A 14,466-nucleotide genomic window follows, 5' to 3' on the forward strand; every position below is an offset into this window, starting at 1 on the left:
GGGGATGCAACGTTACAGCGTTCAGATATCACTTTTGTTTGTTTTTTGAGTGACCAGTAACCATTTTAGAGACTGCCACCAAAATCAGCCATGTTTAAAGTTCCAGAGGTAAATGAGAAGGTCCTTTAAACGAGTGTTGTGACGAGGTGTGAACTCTATGGACCCAACAGAACAGGCCCGTCAGAAGACAGAGCAACCGGTCTAAAACAATCTGTCTCTCTGAAAGGGCTGTTTTTGCCATTGCAGCATATTGGCAACCACACATGGTATGGTGTTGGGTGATTCTTAAGAGAGGAACGGCTACAGGCCATGATGAATTAGAGCTTATGTTGCTCTGCACTGGACTCCAGTACCTTTTGGGGGTGAAGTCCGATTTTGAACTAGTTCACCACTTAAAACATCTGCAAAGCTCTGAAATACCACTCGCATTGATTTCTTTTTGGTCTGCATCTGGGTCAGATGCACGTCGTCACTTAAAAAATACACAGTCGGAAGGGAAGCCTTTCCCAGCACGGACTGATTACACTGGGTCGGATGGTGTCCAACTCTGAACGAGGTGATACTGAACGAGTACACTACGGAATACACTACACATTCACTTGAGACGAGGACTCCAAAAACATGCTCAAACTCAAAAAGCTCTCAAACGCGACCTGCATTTTGATTTCTTCAGGGTCTGCATCTGGGTCAAGTCGGAATGCCGACAGAGCTACCTTCCTAGTGTTTTAGAGGGGAGCGTTTTCCCAGCACGACCTCAATCTCCGACACAAACCTACGATAAGACTGACGCTCGTATGAGCCTCCTGACGTGCCTTTAGATGTGTTCTCGCCGCAGCCCTTGCTCCAGTCCAGTGAGACATGTAAGGAGGGAGAGGTGTCAAAGCTGTCAAAACCGGCCCATGATGTACTGATATGGCGAATAAAAGGGGAGAGAGAGCGAGAGAGAGAGAGAGAGGAGAGAGTGCGAGAGAAGCAAAGTAAGAGAGATCTCTCTGATTGTTAGTTGAAAGGCTCTCTCTCTGGTTATTTCTCAACCAGCTTTTAACCTCCACAGGGGCATCTCCACACGTCAGAGAGAGCGAGCGAGAGGAAGAGGAGAAAAGAGAGAGAGCTACAGAGAAGGTGGGAAGAGAGCGAGAGAGTTAGACATGATGCCAAAGGGAGAGAGAGAGAGCCATACAGTGAGCAAGAGAGAAGGAAGGGAGTACCTTATCCACCTGACGAGAGAGAGACACTTCTTGTATCCTCTCCTTCAAAACAGGGGATTGTTTGAAAAAGGAACGGGCTGCGGTTCGCCTGAGGTGCCTGAGTTATGGGGCACAGGAGAGGCAACTCTGGAGTTTGGAGCCAATCCTAAATACACTTCCAGTGTTGGAGAGGTGTAGACTAGGCAGAGAGAGGAGTGAAACATGACTATCTGGCGAGGGGCAGAGAGAGGAGTGAAACGTGACTATCAGCATCACACTGGGAAAAGAGTTCTACTAGATGAACTGTGAGCCCCTGACACACACACACACACACACACACACACACACACACGCTCAGTGAGTCTGCACCATGACACCCTCAGCCTCTACTAGCCCTTAGCCAAACACACTAATTAACCTCTAGAGGAGGACTAGATTGTGTGTGTGTGTCCATTCTGGCCTGGTTAACACTGAGCACACCGAGGGAATCATGGCCATGTGCTGACTGAGTCACACAATTAGCTGCAGGGAAAGTCATGCTCGCGTTTACACGCCAGCATGTGTGTTTGGAGGGAAAGCGAGAACGTGCGCCTGAGTCAGACAAAGACTCGCCAAATCTGAAGTAGTGAAAAGTTTGTCTCTCCGGCTCTTGTTTAACTGTTATGCCAGCGTGTGAACGTCCTCGCTCTGTGTAGTTGGGATAGAGAAAGAGCTCCAGGTGATGCAAGTTGCCTTCGATGTTCTCAAAACGAGTGGAATTGCATTTTATCTGGCACATTTGTATCACTCACAACAAGAACATACTCAAATCCATCCATAACATTTAAAAAAAAAACACAGATCTTTACAAAAGAAAAAGTAAGGGCTTTAAAAAAATCCAAACTACACTACTCGCTGAAAGAACAAAAGAAGAATAGCAATATAAAGTAAAGGAAGCAGAAATGAAAGCGGGAGAGTTGCCACAGCAGTACTTACTTCTCAATGAGGTCCAACGTCACTCCTGGTACCAGCTTGGCACTTTTCTGCATGCAAAACCTGGAGGCAGAAACAGAGGTCCAGTCCAATCAGGGCAGCAAGAAAGCAAACAAAAGTGCTATATAAAAAAAAAAATGCTTCAGGTCTTAATTCATCTGTAAAACGCTGAACGTTTGCATGGAAGCATTGCCATGTCAACCACAAACGTTTTTTGTTTTCACAGTGAAAATAAGTTTGATATCACAGAAACAACAAGTAACTTTCAATTGCATAGCATAAGGTCTTTGAACTAGAGGTTTAGGTGAGGGTCAGGTCACAAAGGGATACACGCAGGGTATATCCAGGTCTATTTAGACTAGAGGTCGACCGATTAATCGGAATGGCCGATTAATTAGGGCCGATTTCAAATTTTCATAACAATCGGAAATCAGTATTTTTGGACAATCTTTATTTAACTAGGCAAGTCAGTTAAGAACACATTCTTATTTTCAATGACGGCCTAGGAACGGTGGGTTAACTGCCTCGTTCGGGGGCAGAACGACAGATTTTCACCTTGTCAGCTCGGGGGATTCAATCTTGCAACCTTACAGTTAACTAGTCCAACGCTCTAACCACCTGATTACATTGCACTCCACGAGGAGCCTGCCTGTTACGCGAATGCAGCAGGCCAAGGTACGTTGCTAGCTAGCATTAAACTTATCTTATAAATAACAATCAATCATAATCACTAGTTAACTACACATGGTTGATATTACTAGTTTATCTAGCGTGTTGCATATAATCGATGCGGTGCAAATTCGTGAAAAAGGACTGTCGTTGCTCCAATGTGTACCTAACCATAAACATCAATGCCCTTCTTAAAATCAATACACAGTAGTATATATTTTTAAACCTGCATATTTAGCTAAAATAAATCCAGGTTAGCAGGTAATATTAACCAGGTGAAATTGTGTCACTTCTCTTGCGTTCATTGCACGCAGAGTCAGTGTATATGCAACAGTTTGGGCCGCCTAATTTACCAGAATTTTACGTAATTATGACATAACATTGAAGGTTGTGCAATGTAACAGGAATATTTAGACTTAGGGATGCCACCCGTTAGATAAAATACAGAACGGTTCCGTATTTCACTGAAATAATAAACGTCTTGTTTTCAAGATGATACTTTCCGGATTCAACCATATTAATGACCTAAGGCTCGTATTTCTGTGTCTTATTATGTTATAATTAAGTCTATGATTTGATAGAGCAGTCTGACTGAGCGGTGGAAGGCACCAGTGTAACAGTATAGCTTTAGACCGTCCCCTCGCCCATACCCGGGTGTGAACCAGGGACCCTCTGCACACATCAACAACAGTCACCCCTCGAAGCATCGTTACCCATCGCTCCACAAAAGCCGCGAGTGACGTGACCGATTGAGCAAGTGACGTCACCGATTGAAACATCCGTTACACCAGCAGGCTCGTAAGCATTCATTCAAACAGCACTTTCGTGCGTTTTGCCAGTAGCCCATCGCTGTGCTTCAAGCATTGTGCTGTTTATGACTTCAAGCCTATCAACTCCTGGGATTTGGCAGGTGTAACCTATGTGAAATGGCTAGCTAGTTAGCGGGGTGCGCTAACAGCGTTTCAAACATCACTCGCTCTGAGACTTGGAGTGGTTGTTCCCCTTGCTCTGCATGGGTAACGCTGCTTCGATGGTGGCTGTTGTCGATGTGTTCCTGGTTCGAGCCCAGGTAGGAGCGAGGAGAGGGACAGAAGCTATACTGTTACACTGGCAATACTAAAGTGCCTAAAAGAACATCCAATAGTCAAAGGTTAACGAAATACAAATGGTATAGAGGGAAATAGTCCTATAATTCCTATAATAACTACAACCGAAAACTTCTTACCTGGGAATATTGAAGACTCATGTTAAAAGGAACAACCAGCTTTCATACATTCTCATGTTCTGAGCAAGGAATTTAAACGGTAGCTTTCTTACATGGCACATACTGCACTTTTACTTTCTTCTCCAACACTTTGTCTTTGCATTATTTAAACCAAATTGAACAGGTTTCATTATTTATTTGAGGCTAAATTGATTTTATTGATGTATTATATTAAGTTAAAATAAGTGTTCATTCAGTATTGTTGTAATTGTCATTATTACAAAAAAAAAAAATCATAATCGGTCGACCTCTAATTTAGACCGCACTGTGACTCCCACAGTGAAGAGGGTATCATCGTGCTTGGACCGGCCCGGTTGGTAGCAGGTCCAGTGCGTTCACAGCAGGGTGATGTTTAAAAGGTAGAGGAGAGGCACTATATAGCACTGCTGAGGCAGCAAATATAGCAGCTGGGTTGGGATCGCAGATGGGGCTTAGTCACTATTATCAAGGGGAACTCAGGTGTGTGTCTGAGGTCGGGATTGTGTGTGTGTGTGTGTGCGCGTGTGTGTGTTGTGTGAGTGTGTGTTGTGTGAGTGTGTGTTGTGTGAGTGTGTGTTGTGTGAGTGTGCACTCATGCGCGCGCGTTACACAAATCCAACGTTTGAATTATGCAGAAACCTCGCCACCAGCTGTCCAGCCTACGTGTTCTCATCTGGACATTCAAGCACGTACACAGACCAGGGTCAAACTAACACCGTGTAACAGCTCCCCACAACAAACCTCAGGTGGCCATTACATTCAGATGGTGAGCTCGCTACACAGGTCTCCCACTGTGTGTGTTGTGGTAATGAACTTTTAGGACAGAGGTCAAAGTGGCACACGAGAGTCTCCTCAAATAGGACATGGAACATGAATAGAGACAAGGCCATATAGACAGAATGAGAGACAGAGATGGAGAGAGAGAAGGGACTTCTCGCCTGAAGTGTTCCCAAAGCACACATGAGGAGATGAGACTTTGATCCACAGCCATAACAAACAGAGGAGAGATGGAGAAGGGTGTCAGAGGACATACTGTACTATAGAGAAGTGTGGAGTGGAGATAACTTGTGGAGTGGTACTGGGGGTCCGTGTGAGTTTGTCTGTGCGTACGTGCTTGGGAGAGAGAGAGAGAGCACGAGAGAGAGAACGAGAGAGCGAGGAAGAGTGTGTGTGGGGTCCTGTGCGCGACGGCTACCTCTCGGTGGGATCCCAAACTAGGTCGTAGAGGGAGGAGCGGAGCGTCTCGGTTGGTCCCCTCGGAGCCGACTGTCTGCTACAGCTCATTACATCCCCCAATCAGCTCTCCCCAGACTCCCTCTGTCTCCATCTTTCCCTCGATGCGGCTCTACTTCCATTCCCTTCTCCGTCCTTCGGTCTCTCGCTCCATCACATTCTCCTTCTGAATGTGTTCATGTCTCCCAACCCCAAATCCCTCAGTCTGTCCTCCACTCCCCCTCTCCATTTTACACGTCTCCAAGTCGTTATCGTCTACTAAGTTTCCAATTCTCTATATGCCTCTATTTTTTCGTCTCTCCTTCACCATCTGCTTCCCTCCTCCTGTCTTCTAATTCTTTCCCTCTTCTGGCTTCCCGCTCCATCCTTTCCCTCTTCTGGCTTCCCGCTCCATCCTTTCCCTCTTCTGGCTTCCCGCTCCATCCATTCCCTCTTCTGGCTTCCCGCTCCATCCATTCCCTCTTCTGGCTTCCCGCTCCATCCTTTCCCTCTTCTGGCTTCCAGCGCCATCCTTTGCCTCCTCTGGCTTCCCGCGCCATCCTTTCCCTCCTCTGGCTTCCCGCGCCATCCTTTCCCTCCTCTGGCTTCCCGCGCCATCCTTTCCCTCCTCTGGCTTCCCGCGCCATCCTTTCCCTCCTCTGGCTTCTCGCGCCATCCTTTCCCTCCTCTGGCTTCCCGCGCCATCCTTTCCCTCTTCTGGCTTCCCGCGCCATCCTTTCCCTCTTCTGGCTTCCCGCGCCATCCTTTCCCTCTTCTGGCTTCCCGCGCCATCCTTTCCCTCTTCTGGCTTCCCGCGCCATCCTTTCCCTCTTCTGGCTTCCCGCACCATCCTTTCCCTCTTCTGGCTTCCCGCACCATCCTTTCCCTCTTCTGGCTTCCCGCACCATCCTTTCCCTCTTCTGGCTTCCCGCGCCATCCTTTCCCTCTTCTGGCTTCCCGCGCCATCCTTTCCCTTGCTCCCCCTCATGATACACTAACTTATGTTAGTGATGATACTAATGTATCATTGAATCACAGCCTACTTCACCAAATGGGTGATGATTTAACAAACGCATTCACGAAAAAAGCACCAATGCACCTAACCATAAACATCAATGCCTTTCTTAAAATCAATACACAGAAGTATATTTTTTTTAAACCTGCATATTTAGTTAAAATAAATTAATGTTAGCAGGCAATATTAACTAAGTAAATTGTGTCACTTCTCGTGCGTTCAGTAAAAATACGGATTAAAATGTATTTATTTTTAAATAAAAAAATACGGAACGGTTCCGTATTTCACTGAAAGAATAAACGTTTTGTTTTCGAAATTACAGTTTACGGATTTGACCATATTAATGACCTAAGGCTTGTATTCCTGTGTGTTTATTATATTATTATTCAGTCTATGATTTGATATAGCAGTCTGACTGAGCGATGGTAGGCAGCTGCAGGATCGTAAGCAGTCATTTAAACAGCACTTTCCTGCGTTTGCCAGCAGCTCTTCGCAATGCTTGAAGCACAGCGCAGTCAACTCCCGAGATTAGGCTGGCAATACTAAAGTGCCTATAAGAACATCCAATCGTCGAAGGTAAATGAAATACAAATGGTATAGAGAGAAATAGTCCTATAATTCCTATAATAACTACACCCTAAAACTTCTTAAGTGGGAATATTGAAGACTCATGTTAAAAGGAACCACCAGCTTTCATATGTTCTCATGTTCTGAGCAAGGAACTTAGATGTTAGCTTTTTTACATGGCACATACTGCACTTTTACTTTCTTCTCCAACATTGTTGTTGCATCATTTAAACCACATTGAACATGTTATTATTTATTTATGTATTATATTAAGTTAAAATAAAGTGTTCATTGTTCATTCAGTATTGTCATAATTGTCATTATTACAAATATATAAAAATTGGCCGATTAATCGGTATCTGCATTTTTTGGTCCTCCAATAATCGGTATCGGCGTTGAAAAATCATAATCGGTCGATCTCTAATGAGATCTACACTATTAGAGGCTAAATGGTTATTCATACAGAGAAACACAGTTCCAGTAGGTTCAGGGCTTACGTCTCAAGGATGTTCAAGGCATAACCTATCTTTATTAATTTCTATGGTTCAAGGGCAGAGCCGTATATGTATCATGTATATTATTGGATCTGGTTCAAGGCCCTCGGGTTGGAAGAAAATATATTTTATTTCAAAAGGTCTAGGCATTGCTATAGAATTTTGAAAATGCAGAGATGCATTCAGAACGGCAATGTGTTTTCGCACAGGGCCGTGAAGGTAGTCTGAGGTAGTTAAAGTGTTCTGAAGCATTATGAGGTTTTATGAGGAAAAACTCTACTTCCTGCACCCATTACATTCCCGTTTAGGTCTGTTGAAACAAAGCTGAATGTACAGTACTACCGCAGGGTCATAGAACATGAGGTTAAGCAAGTTTTCAATGCTTTGCTTCCCCATTGTGATGTCACCACAGACAAGGACAAAGAGGAAAGAGTACAGTCCCATTAACTTTTCCCATATTGAGTCCACGCTCCAGAGATTGTACAGGAAGTGTGTGTGTGTTCCACCCTCCTCAATTGTTTCCTCCTTCCCCCTATAGGCTAAGGAGATGTGAGGACCGAGAATGAGTTTTGTTAGTTTTAAACGAGTGCAAAACATTGGTGTGTGTCAACAGATATCTAGGCAAATGAAAGGAATGTAAGACCAGATAATGCAGCTCCATGCTGACGCATTTTCATTCAGAATTGATCAGTGCATTGCCTTTTGAACGTGTAACGTCATGCAAAGCATCATAGATAATGACAAGAAGATACTTGAGGATGCTGGAAAGGCTGTCCAAGTTTTCAAGAGGGAAGCTAAGGTCTCACGTGCACACACACAAGCATGCACATGTGTGTGCTTTCTTTTTCTGTTATGTGTGTGTGACTGAATTTGTCGGTGTGTGCTTGCGTGAGTGTGAGACCTAGGCTTCCTTAGCTAACACACACAATGCCCAGGTGGTGGAGTTGGCATGAGGAGAGTTCCAGAATATTCAGGCAATCACCTGTCAAGGTGTTGGCAGCAGAACTGGAGTCTTGTTTAAAGATTCAGCAGGATGATGGTGCTTCTCAGCTCCTCACAGTCACACGGGCTCATGACTGGCTCCTAACCATCCGATAAGCATGCTGAGTCCCTCAAAAATCACTATCCGCATTTCCTTTCCTTATTTAACCCTCCTTCTCCCCTTTATTCCAACCTCCTCAGATCTTTCTCACCCTTCTTTCTTTTCCCCTCATTTCTCCATTCCTTCCTCCTTTCCTCCCTCATACCTTTCCCTTTCTTTTCATCCCCTCTTGTTCCATCCTTTCCTGTCTTCTCACCATCTCTGCTCTTCTCCTTTCCCCCTCCATTGCCGTAGCCACCCTCTCTCTCAACATTGGGGAAAGCCCTTGAAGATAGTGCTCTATCAGTAATGATTTTCTGCTCTGGTGAGCAAGGAACCCCTCTTTCTGACTCTCACTCTTCCTATATTTGTTTTTTCCTCTCTCATTCCACCTCCCTCTCTTTTTCTCTTCCCTCTGTGCTTTAAAAAAAAATAATAATAATTGCAGGTTTGGAAGCCGAGGTAAGCCATCACGTCTTAGTGAGCCTTTTCGTCTGTTTTTCTCACTGCAGTACTGAATGCACTTAGCTAAGGAGAGAAGCACATGTCTCTTTCAGCATGGAAGGGAGAGAGATAGATCTACAGAAATAGAGAGGCAGATTTCACTGCAGTCTCGAGACAGGGCTGATAATGGATATTTCTGGTATTGGAAATCATTCTTTGTTATGACCCATCCAATAGCTTTACTCTAAGACTATCAAATCCTTAAGCAATTTGGTACTTGGCTATATAAATATTATCTACCGTTATTATTTCATCACTGATCTTGATTTCTACCAGATAAGTTGAGTAGTCAAACGAGCCAATTGGGAACAAAGGATTAGGTGGCCATGATAATATTAGATGTTGGGGTTGAAATTTAACCAAGACACAATACAAATACCAAGAGAGATGTATAATGAAAGGGAAATGGAAAACCTACCACCGAGACCTCAGTTTAAATGTCTCAACCAAAGAATGAAAATTGCAAAGAAATAGGCATATATAATTCACAACGAATGTCGTCCTTCCCCAATGGTATTATTGTACGCCAACGCATCGCACTCACTATAATGGATCATTTGAGCATGAAAAGATAATTGACAAAGAGGAAACGTCTACTCCAGTCTCACTTTCTCAGAAACTGTGATTTGACTTACCCATTAGCTATACTACACCATTGATAGAAAAAAAATATGTGTGAGACTTTGCACGTTATGTGTGTGCGTTACTCTTTTTGTACTAGAATTGTCACTGTCTGAACCCCGAACAGTGCCAAACACTAAGAGACATTCACATAAAAACAACACACCCAAATATCCATTCAAACTACAACACTACTACTTTAGCAGGAGAAGGGTAAGCTGGGTATTGTAGTTCACACAGAATAAGAGATCAAATAATGCAGTGGTCTTTCAGTACCGAACTCTTCCTGATTGGTAAGCCCTTTCCCGTATTTGGGTATAAAAGAAATGGCAGATTTTGTAATTGGTAAGCGCCTAAATTGGAATGCAGTGGCAGTACTGTAACATGCTATTCAAGACGTCAGAGCTCAGGTTCTCCGCTTCACAACACTGTATGGTATTCGAATGACAGCTGTTAGGAACTATACAGCAATTGCACCGCCGCATAGAAAATTCACCAAACAATGAATTTAGCACTATTGGTTTTATTGTTTGAGAAAAATAACACTGCATCAGCCATGGCAAAATGCATAGAATTGCAGGAAATTTGCTTGGGAGAGAGGTGCAATATGTAGTTTTGGGCGACCCGACCAAATGTACAAAGAAATGTGCTATAGATCTGTCATTCTCATTGAAAGCAAGTCTATGCATTCTCCCTAACTGTCTAGCTTTTATTTTGGTAATTGTTAGATCTCAAATATATTATTTTAAAATATATAGGTTCATTATCCTTTCTACACACTTTATATTTGGGTTTTAGTCATTACATTTTACACTGAAAGCCTTCTTCCACCCAGAAAATGTATTTTATATATGGGTCAAAGACGAGACGTGTAAATTTGGTGTCCGAAGGCCCTTCATTTAACATAAAAAGATGTATAAATATAAAATAAACCCACTCAACTCTTACCCTTCTTTTGACCCAGAAATATTTGTGTTGCAAACTACTAAATTAAGGGAGTTATTGAGCTCTAAAGTGTCAAAATGTCCTTCAGTGTAACTGTCCGGGTTAAAATTCTAATGACAAGGCTTTGAAAAATGTAGAAATTCATCCTAAAAATATAAATGAACACCCATGGCATAATTGTGTTAGTGTTTGCAACAATATATAGAATAATGGGCGACATACTGTATCTAAAAAATATTTAAAAACTTGAATAACTTTTGCGCTTCAATGTCATTCAGTATAACAAAGGTAAAAAGCCATTTTAAAGCATATCACATGATGCGAATCATGTGACTGACATCACAAAGACGACCCATTGAAGACCCTCTGTAGGATAAGGGTATAGCTAAAGGCTATAAGAACTGGTCGTCTAGTGTGTTCAGTACAGAGAGTAAAAAGAGCAGATTTCTGGGCGCGGAAGAATAGATTCAAGGCATAATGTACAGACAAGGGTATGGTAGGATGTGAGTACAGTGGAGGTAAACCTAGGCATTGAGTGACAATGAGAGGTTTTGCATCTAGAGGCACCATTTAAGCCAGGTGAGGTCACCGCATGTGTGGGGAGTGGAACAAAAGGGCTAGCTAAGGCATATTGAGCAGGGCTGGAGGCTCTACGGTGAAATAAGACATGGCATATTGACAGGCATGTGTAGCCGAGTGATCATAGGGTCCAGTGAGTAGCTAGGCGAGCTGGAGACAAGGCGATTCAGACAGCTAGCGGGTCGGGGCTAGCAGGCTAGCAGATGGGCCTCCGGGGGACGTCACAACGATAGAGCCTGTTGACCAGTCATGATGGATCGGCGGAGCTCCGTGTCGGCAGTTAAAGGGTCCAGGCCAATCGGCAAAATAGGTATTGTAGCTCAAGAATCGGCTGATGGACCTCTTCGGGTAGCCGGGAGACGGGCCTAGCTCCAGGCTAACTGGTGCTTGCTTCGGGACAGAGACGTTAGCCAGGAGTAGCCACTCGGATAGCAGCTAGCTAGCTGCAATGATCCGGTGTAAAGGTTCAGAGCTTGCTGAAGGAATCCGGAGATGTGGTAGATAAAAAGCAGTCCGATATGCTCCGGGTTGATATCGCCCTGTGCAGACTGGCAGGAACTGACCGGGCTGAGGCTGGCTGATGTCCGAGTTAACTGTAATGACCGCTAGCAGTGGCTAACTGACTACTAGCTAGTAAGCTGGCTAGCTTCTGATGGGGGTTCTGGTTCCAAAGTGAAAAAATAACAGATCCATACCACATTGGCTGAGGCAGACTGCAGGAGAGTATGTTCAGTCCGTAGTTGGAAATTGAGATTTAAAATATATACGAAATATATACACGGGACAAGAAAACTGACGTCTGACTGCTACGCCATCTTGGATTATGTATCAATGTGATGAGGTGAGTAAATCTCTGAAGTATTTTATGGTTTCACCTTTTCACCTTTGTAACAAAAACACATGTCCTTCAGTACAACACAGAAAACATAATTTTAATGTTATTTTTATAAAAGCTATATTAAATATGAAAAGGATAACCTTTATAGGTCAAGGTAATTATACTTTATATAGGTGGCCAAGGAACTGCCTGTTAAATATGTTTATGTATGAAATCCGTCCTTCAGTATCAGCACAACAAAAGTTTCATGATACACCACTATGTTATCCGTTATGCTGAAGGACAGTAGCTTTGTTATCCCATGTTTTCACTAGTTTACAACATTTAATCATGCAATTCATATTTACTTGTATGAATACTGAGTATTATCATTTTAAACTATTTTATAGTATTTTAAGGTATTTCAAGGCACATTTTCTTTATACTGTAGATGCAGTTGTCTAATAATAAAGATTGTTTTCATGGTTTCATGCTACTGTCAGCAACAGAATAGGATATAATAGGATATAAAGCTGGGTGGATAACACTTAACCTTAAAATGTACTATTACACTGTAGTTAATGTTTTATTGCACTGCAGTTAAGGTATAACTTTTGGATTATATTAGTTAATATAATATTATACACAATTATGGATTAAAAATTGATTATTAATTATATTAGTTAATAGCTGGGGCACTTGATGAAAAATCGAGACCGAACACGTTTGAATTTAAGTAGTTTGATGGGCATTTTATGTAGCTATTTTGTGTAGGTATCTTGAAACTGCATTTGTGTACCTATATTGAATAGAAATTTACCCGTTACAGTGTAACAATGCATAATTACAACATTAACTATCATGTAATAATCGTGTAATAATGCCACTTAATGCAACGGAAAGTGTTTGCCGCAAGCTCAAATTATAGTAAAGTGATTACTCCCTGTTCACTTGTGACTGCACAGCCAGGCACGACTCCAACACCATCATTACATTTGCCGATGACACAACAGTGGTAGGCCTGATCACCGACAACCACGAGACAGCCTATAGGGAGGTCTTCAGAGACCTGGCCGTGTGGTGCCAGAACAACCTCTCCCTCAATATGATCAAGACAAAAAGAGACGATTGTGGACTACAGGAAAAGGAGGACCGAGCACGCTCCCATTCTCGTCGACGGAGCTGCAGTGGAGCAGTTTGAGAGAATCAAGTTCCTTGGTGTTCACATCAACAACAAACTAACATGGTCCAAGCACACCAACTGCTAGGCCTCCGACCGCAAGGCACTACAGAGGGTAGTGCGTACAACCCAGTGCATCACTGGGGCCAAGCTTCCTGCTATCCAGGACTTCTATACCAGGCGGTGTCAGAGGAAGGCCCTAAAAATGGTCAAAGACTCCAGCCACCCTAGTCATAGACTGTTCTCTCTGCTACAGCACGGCAAGCGGTCCAAGAGTTTTCTAAACAGCTTCTAACCCCAAGCCATAAGACTCCTGAACACCGAGTCAAACGGCTACCCAGACTATTTGCATTGACAACGGAGGGGAGGGGGCATCTATGCAAAGTCACTTTAATTAACTGTACACACTACCTCAACTAACCAGTGCCCCCGCACATTGACTCTGTACCGGCATATATATTGTTATTTTTTACTGTTGCTCTTTAATTACTTGTTACATTTCTCTTATTCTTATCAGTTTTTTTTAACTGCATTGTTGGTTAGGGGCTCGTAATTAAGCTTTTCACTGTATTCGGCACCTGTGAATAATACAATTTGATTTGAATTGATTTGAAATAGTAACAAAACATGTTAGAGAGAAAGGGAGAGGGAGTTGATTTAACTTTTCAACTTTGATTAAGTGTCATTGTATAGCCTACTATTAATAGACTACTAATAACATTTAATGGATGCGGATCCTATTCTGTGCCAGTGTCAAAACTATTACATTTTCGTTTTTTAGCTATCAGAGAAGAAGCATGTCACTCCTGATCATCCACCGATCCATACGATGACACAATCTGATGCTGAAAAATATTGGGGGAAAAGTTGATTAAATCAGAGGCACCGCTGTGAAAAAAAAATCTAATAAATTAATGTGGTGATGAACTTCACTACAGTATCAACTGAACAAGTACAACATGAACCTGCACCTCCAGAGCTGGAGCAACCACCTGAGTCATTGACTCCAAAACTCGTAAATCCCTTGAGCCTCAATCTCAAACACTGGAGCAACCACTTGCTTCCTCCACTCCAGAAAAAGTGAAAACGGTATCAAAGCGTTGCAAGCGCCTGCAAAAGTAAAAACGATGTGATGTCATGATATTACTTTGAGAAAGATATCCAGGTGTTTCGTGATGACTTCAAGCAAAACTTTTTTGCACAATGTTTATGGAATGTTTTTTAATTAAATGCTTTGTTGGAAATGTTCAATGCTGATTTAATCCTACATTAAATTGTACCTTATGTGTCAGTTAACCTATGCTGCATAGTAAAACCCCATGTTCTTCAAGTGTGTGGCATATGGGTCATTTCTCTCTCTCTCTAGTATGGAAGAGATCT

The 14,466-nt window shown here is 42.8% G+C and overlaps 1 protein-coding gene across 7 annotated transcripts in view; it reads right to left on the bottom strand.

Annotated features, from left to right (window-relative positions):
* The window catches only part of LOC110485936 (regulatory-associated protein of mTOR), a 202,750-nt gene that overhangs the window by 92,160 nt on the left and 96,124 nt on the right, over positions 1-14,466 (bottom strand). For all 7 annotated transcript variants that reach the window (XM_036940605.1, XM_036940602.1, XM_036940601.1 and 4 more), the window contains exon 8: positions 2,163-2,222. In XM_036940605.1, coding sequence (XP_036796500.1) covers positions 2,163-2,222 — 60 coding nt within the window. The remainder of the gene's footprint in view (positions 1-2,162; positions 2,223-14,466) is intronic.

The sequence above is a fragment of the Oncorhynchus mykiss genome, chromosome 13 (genome assembly GCF_013265735.2).
Source record: "Oncorhynchus mykiss isolate Arlee chromosome 13, USDA_OmykA_1.1, whole genome shotgun sequence".
Taxonomy (NCBI): Eukaryota; Metazoa; Chordata; class Actinopteri; order Salmoniformes; family Salmonidae; genus Oncorhynchus; species Oncorhynchus mykiss.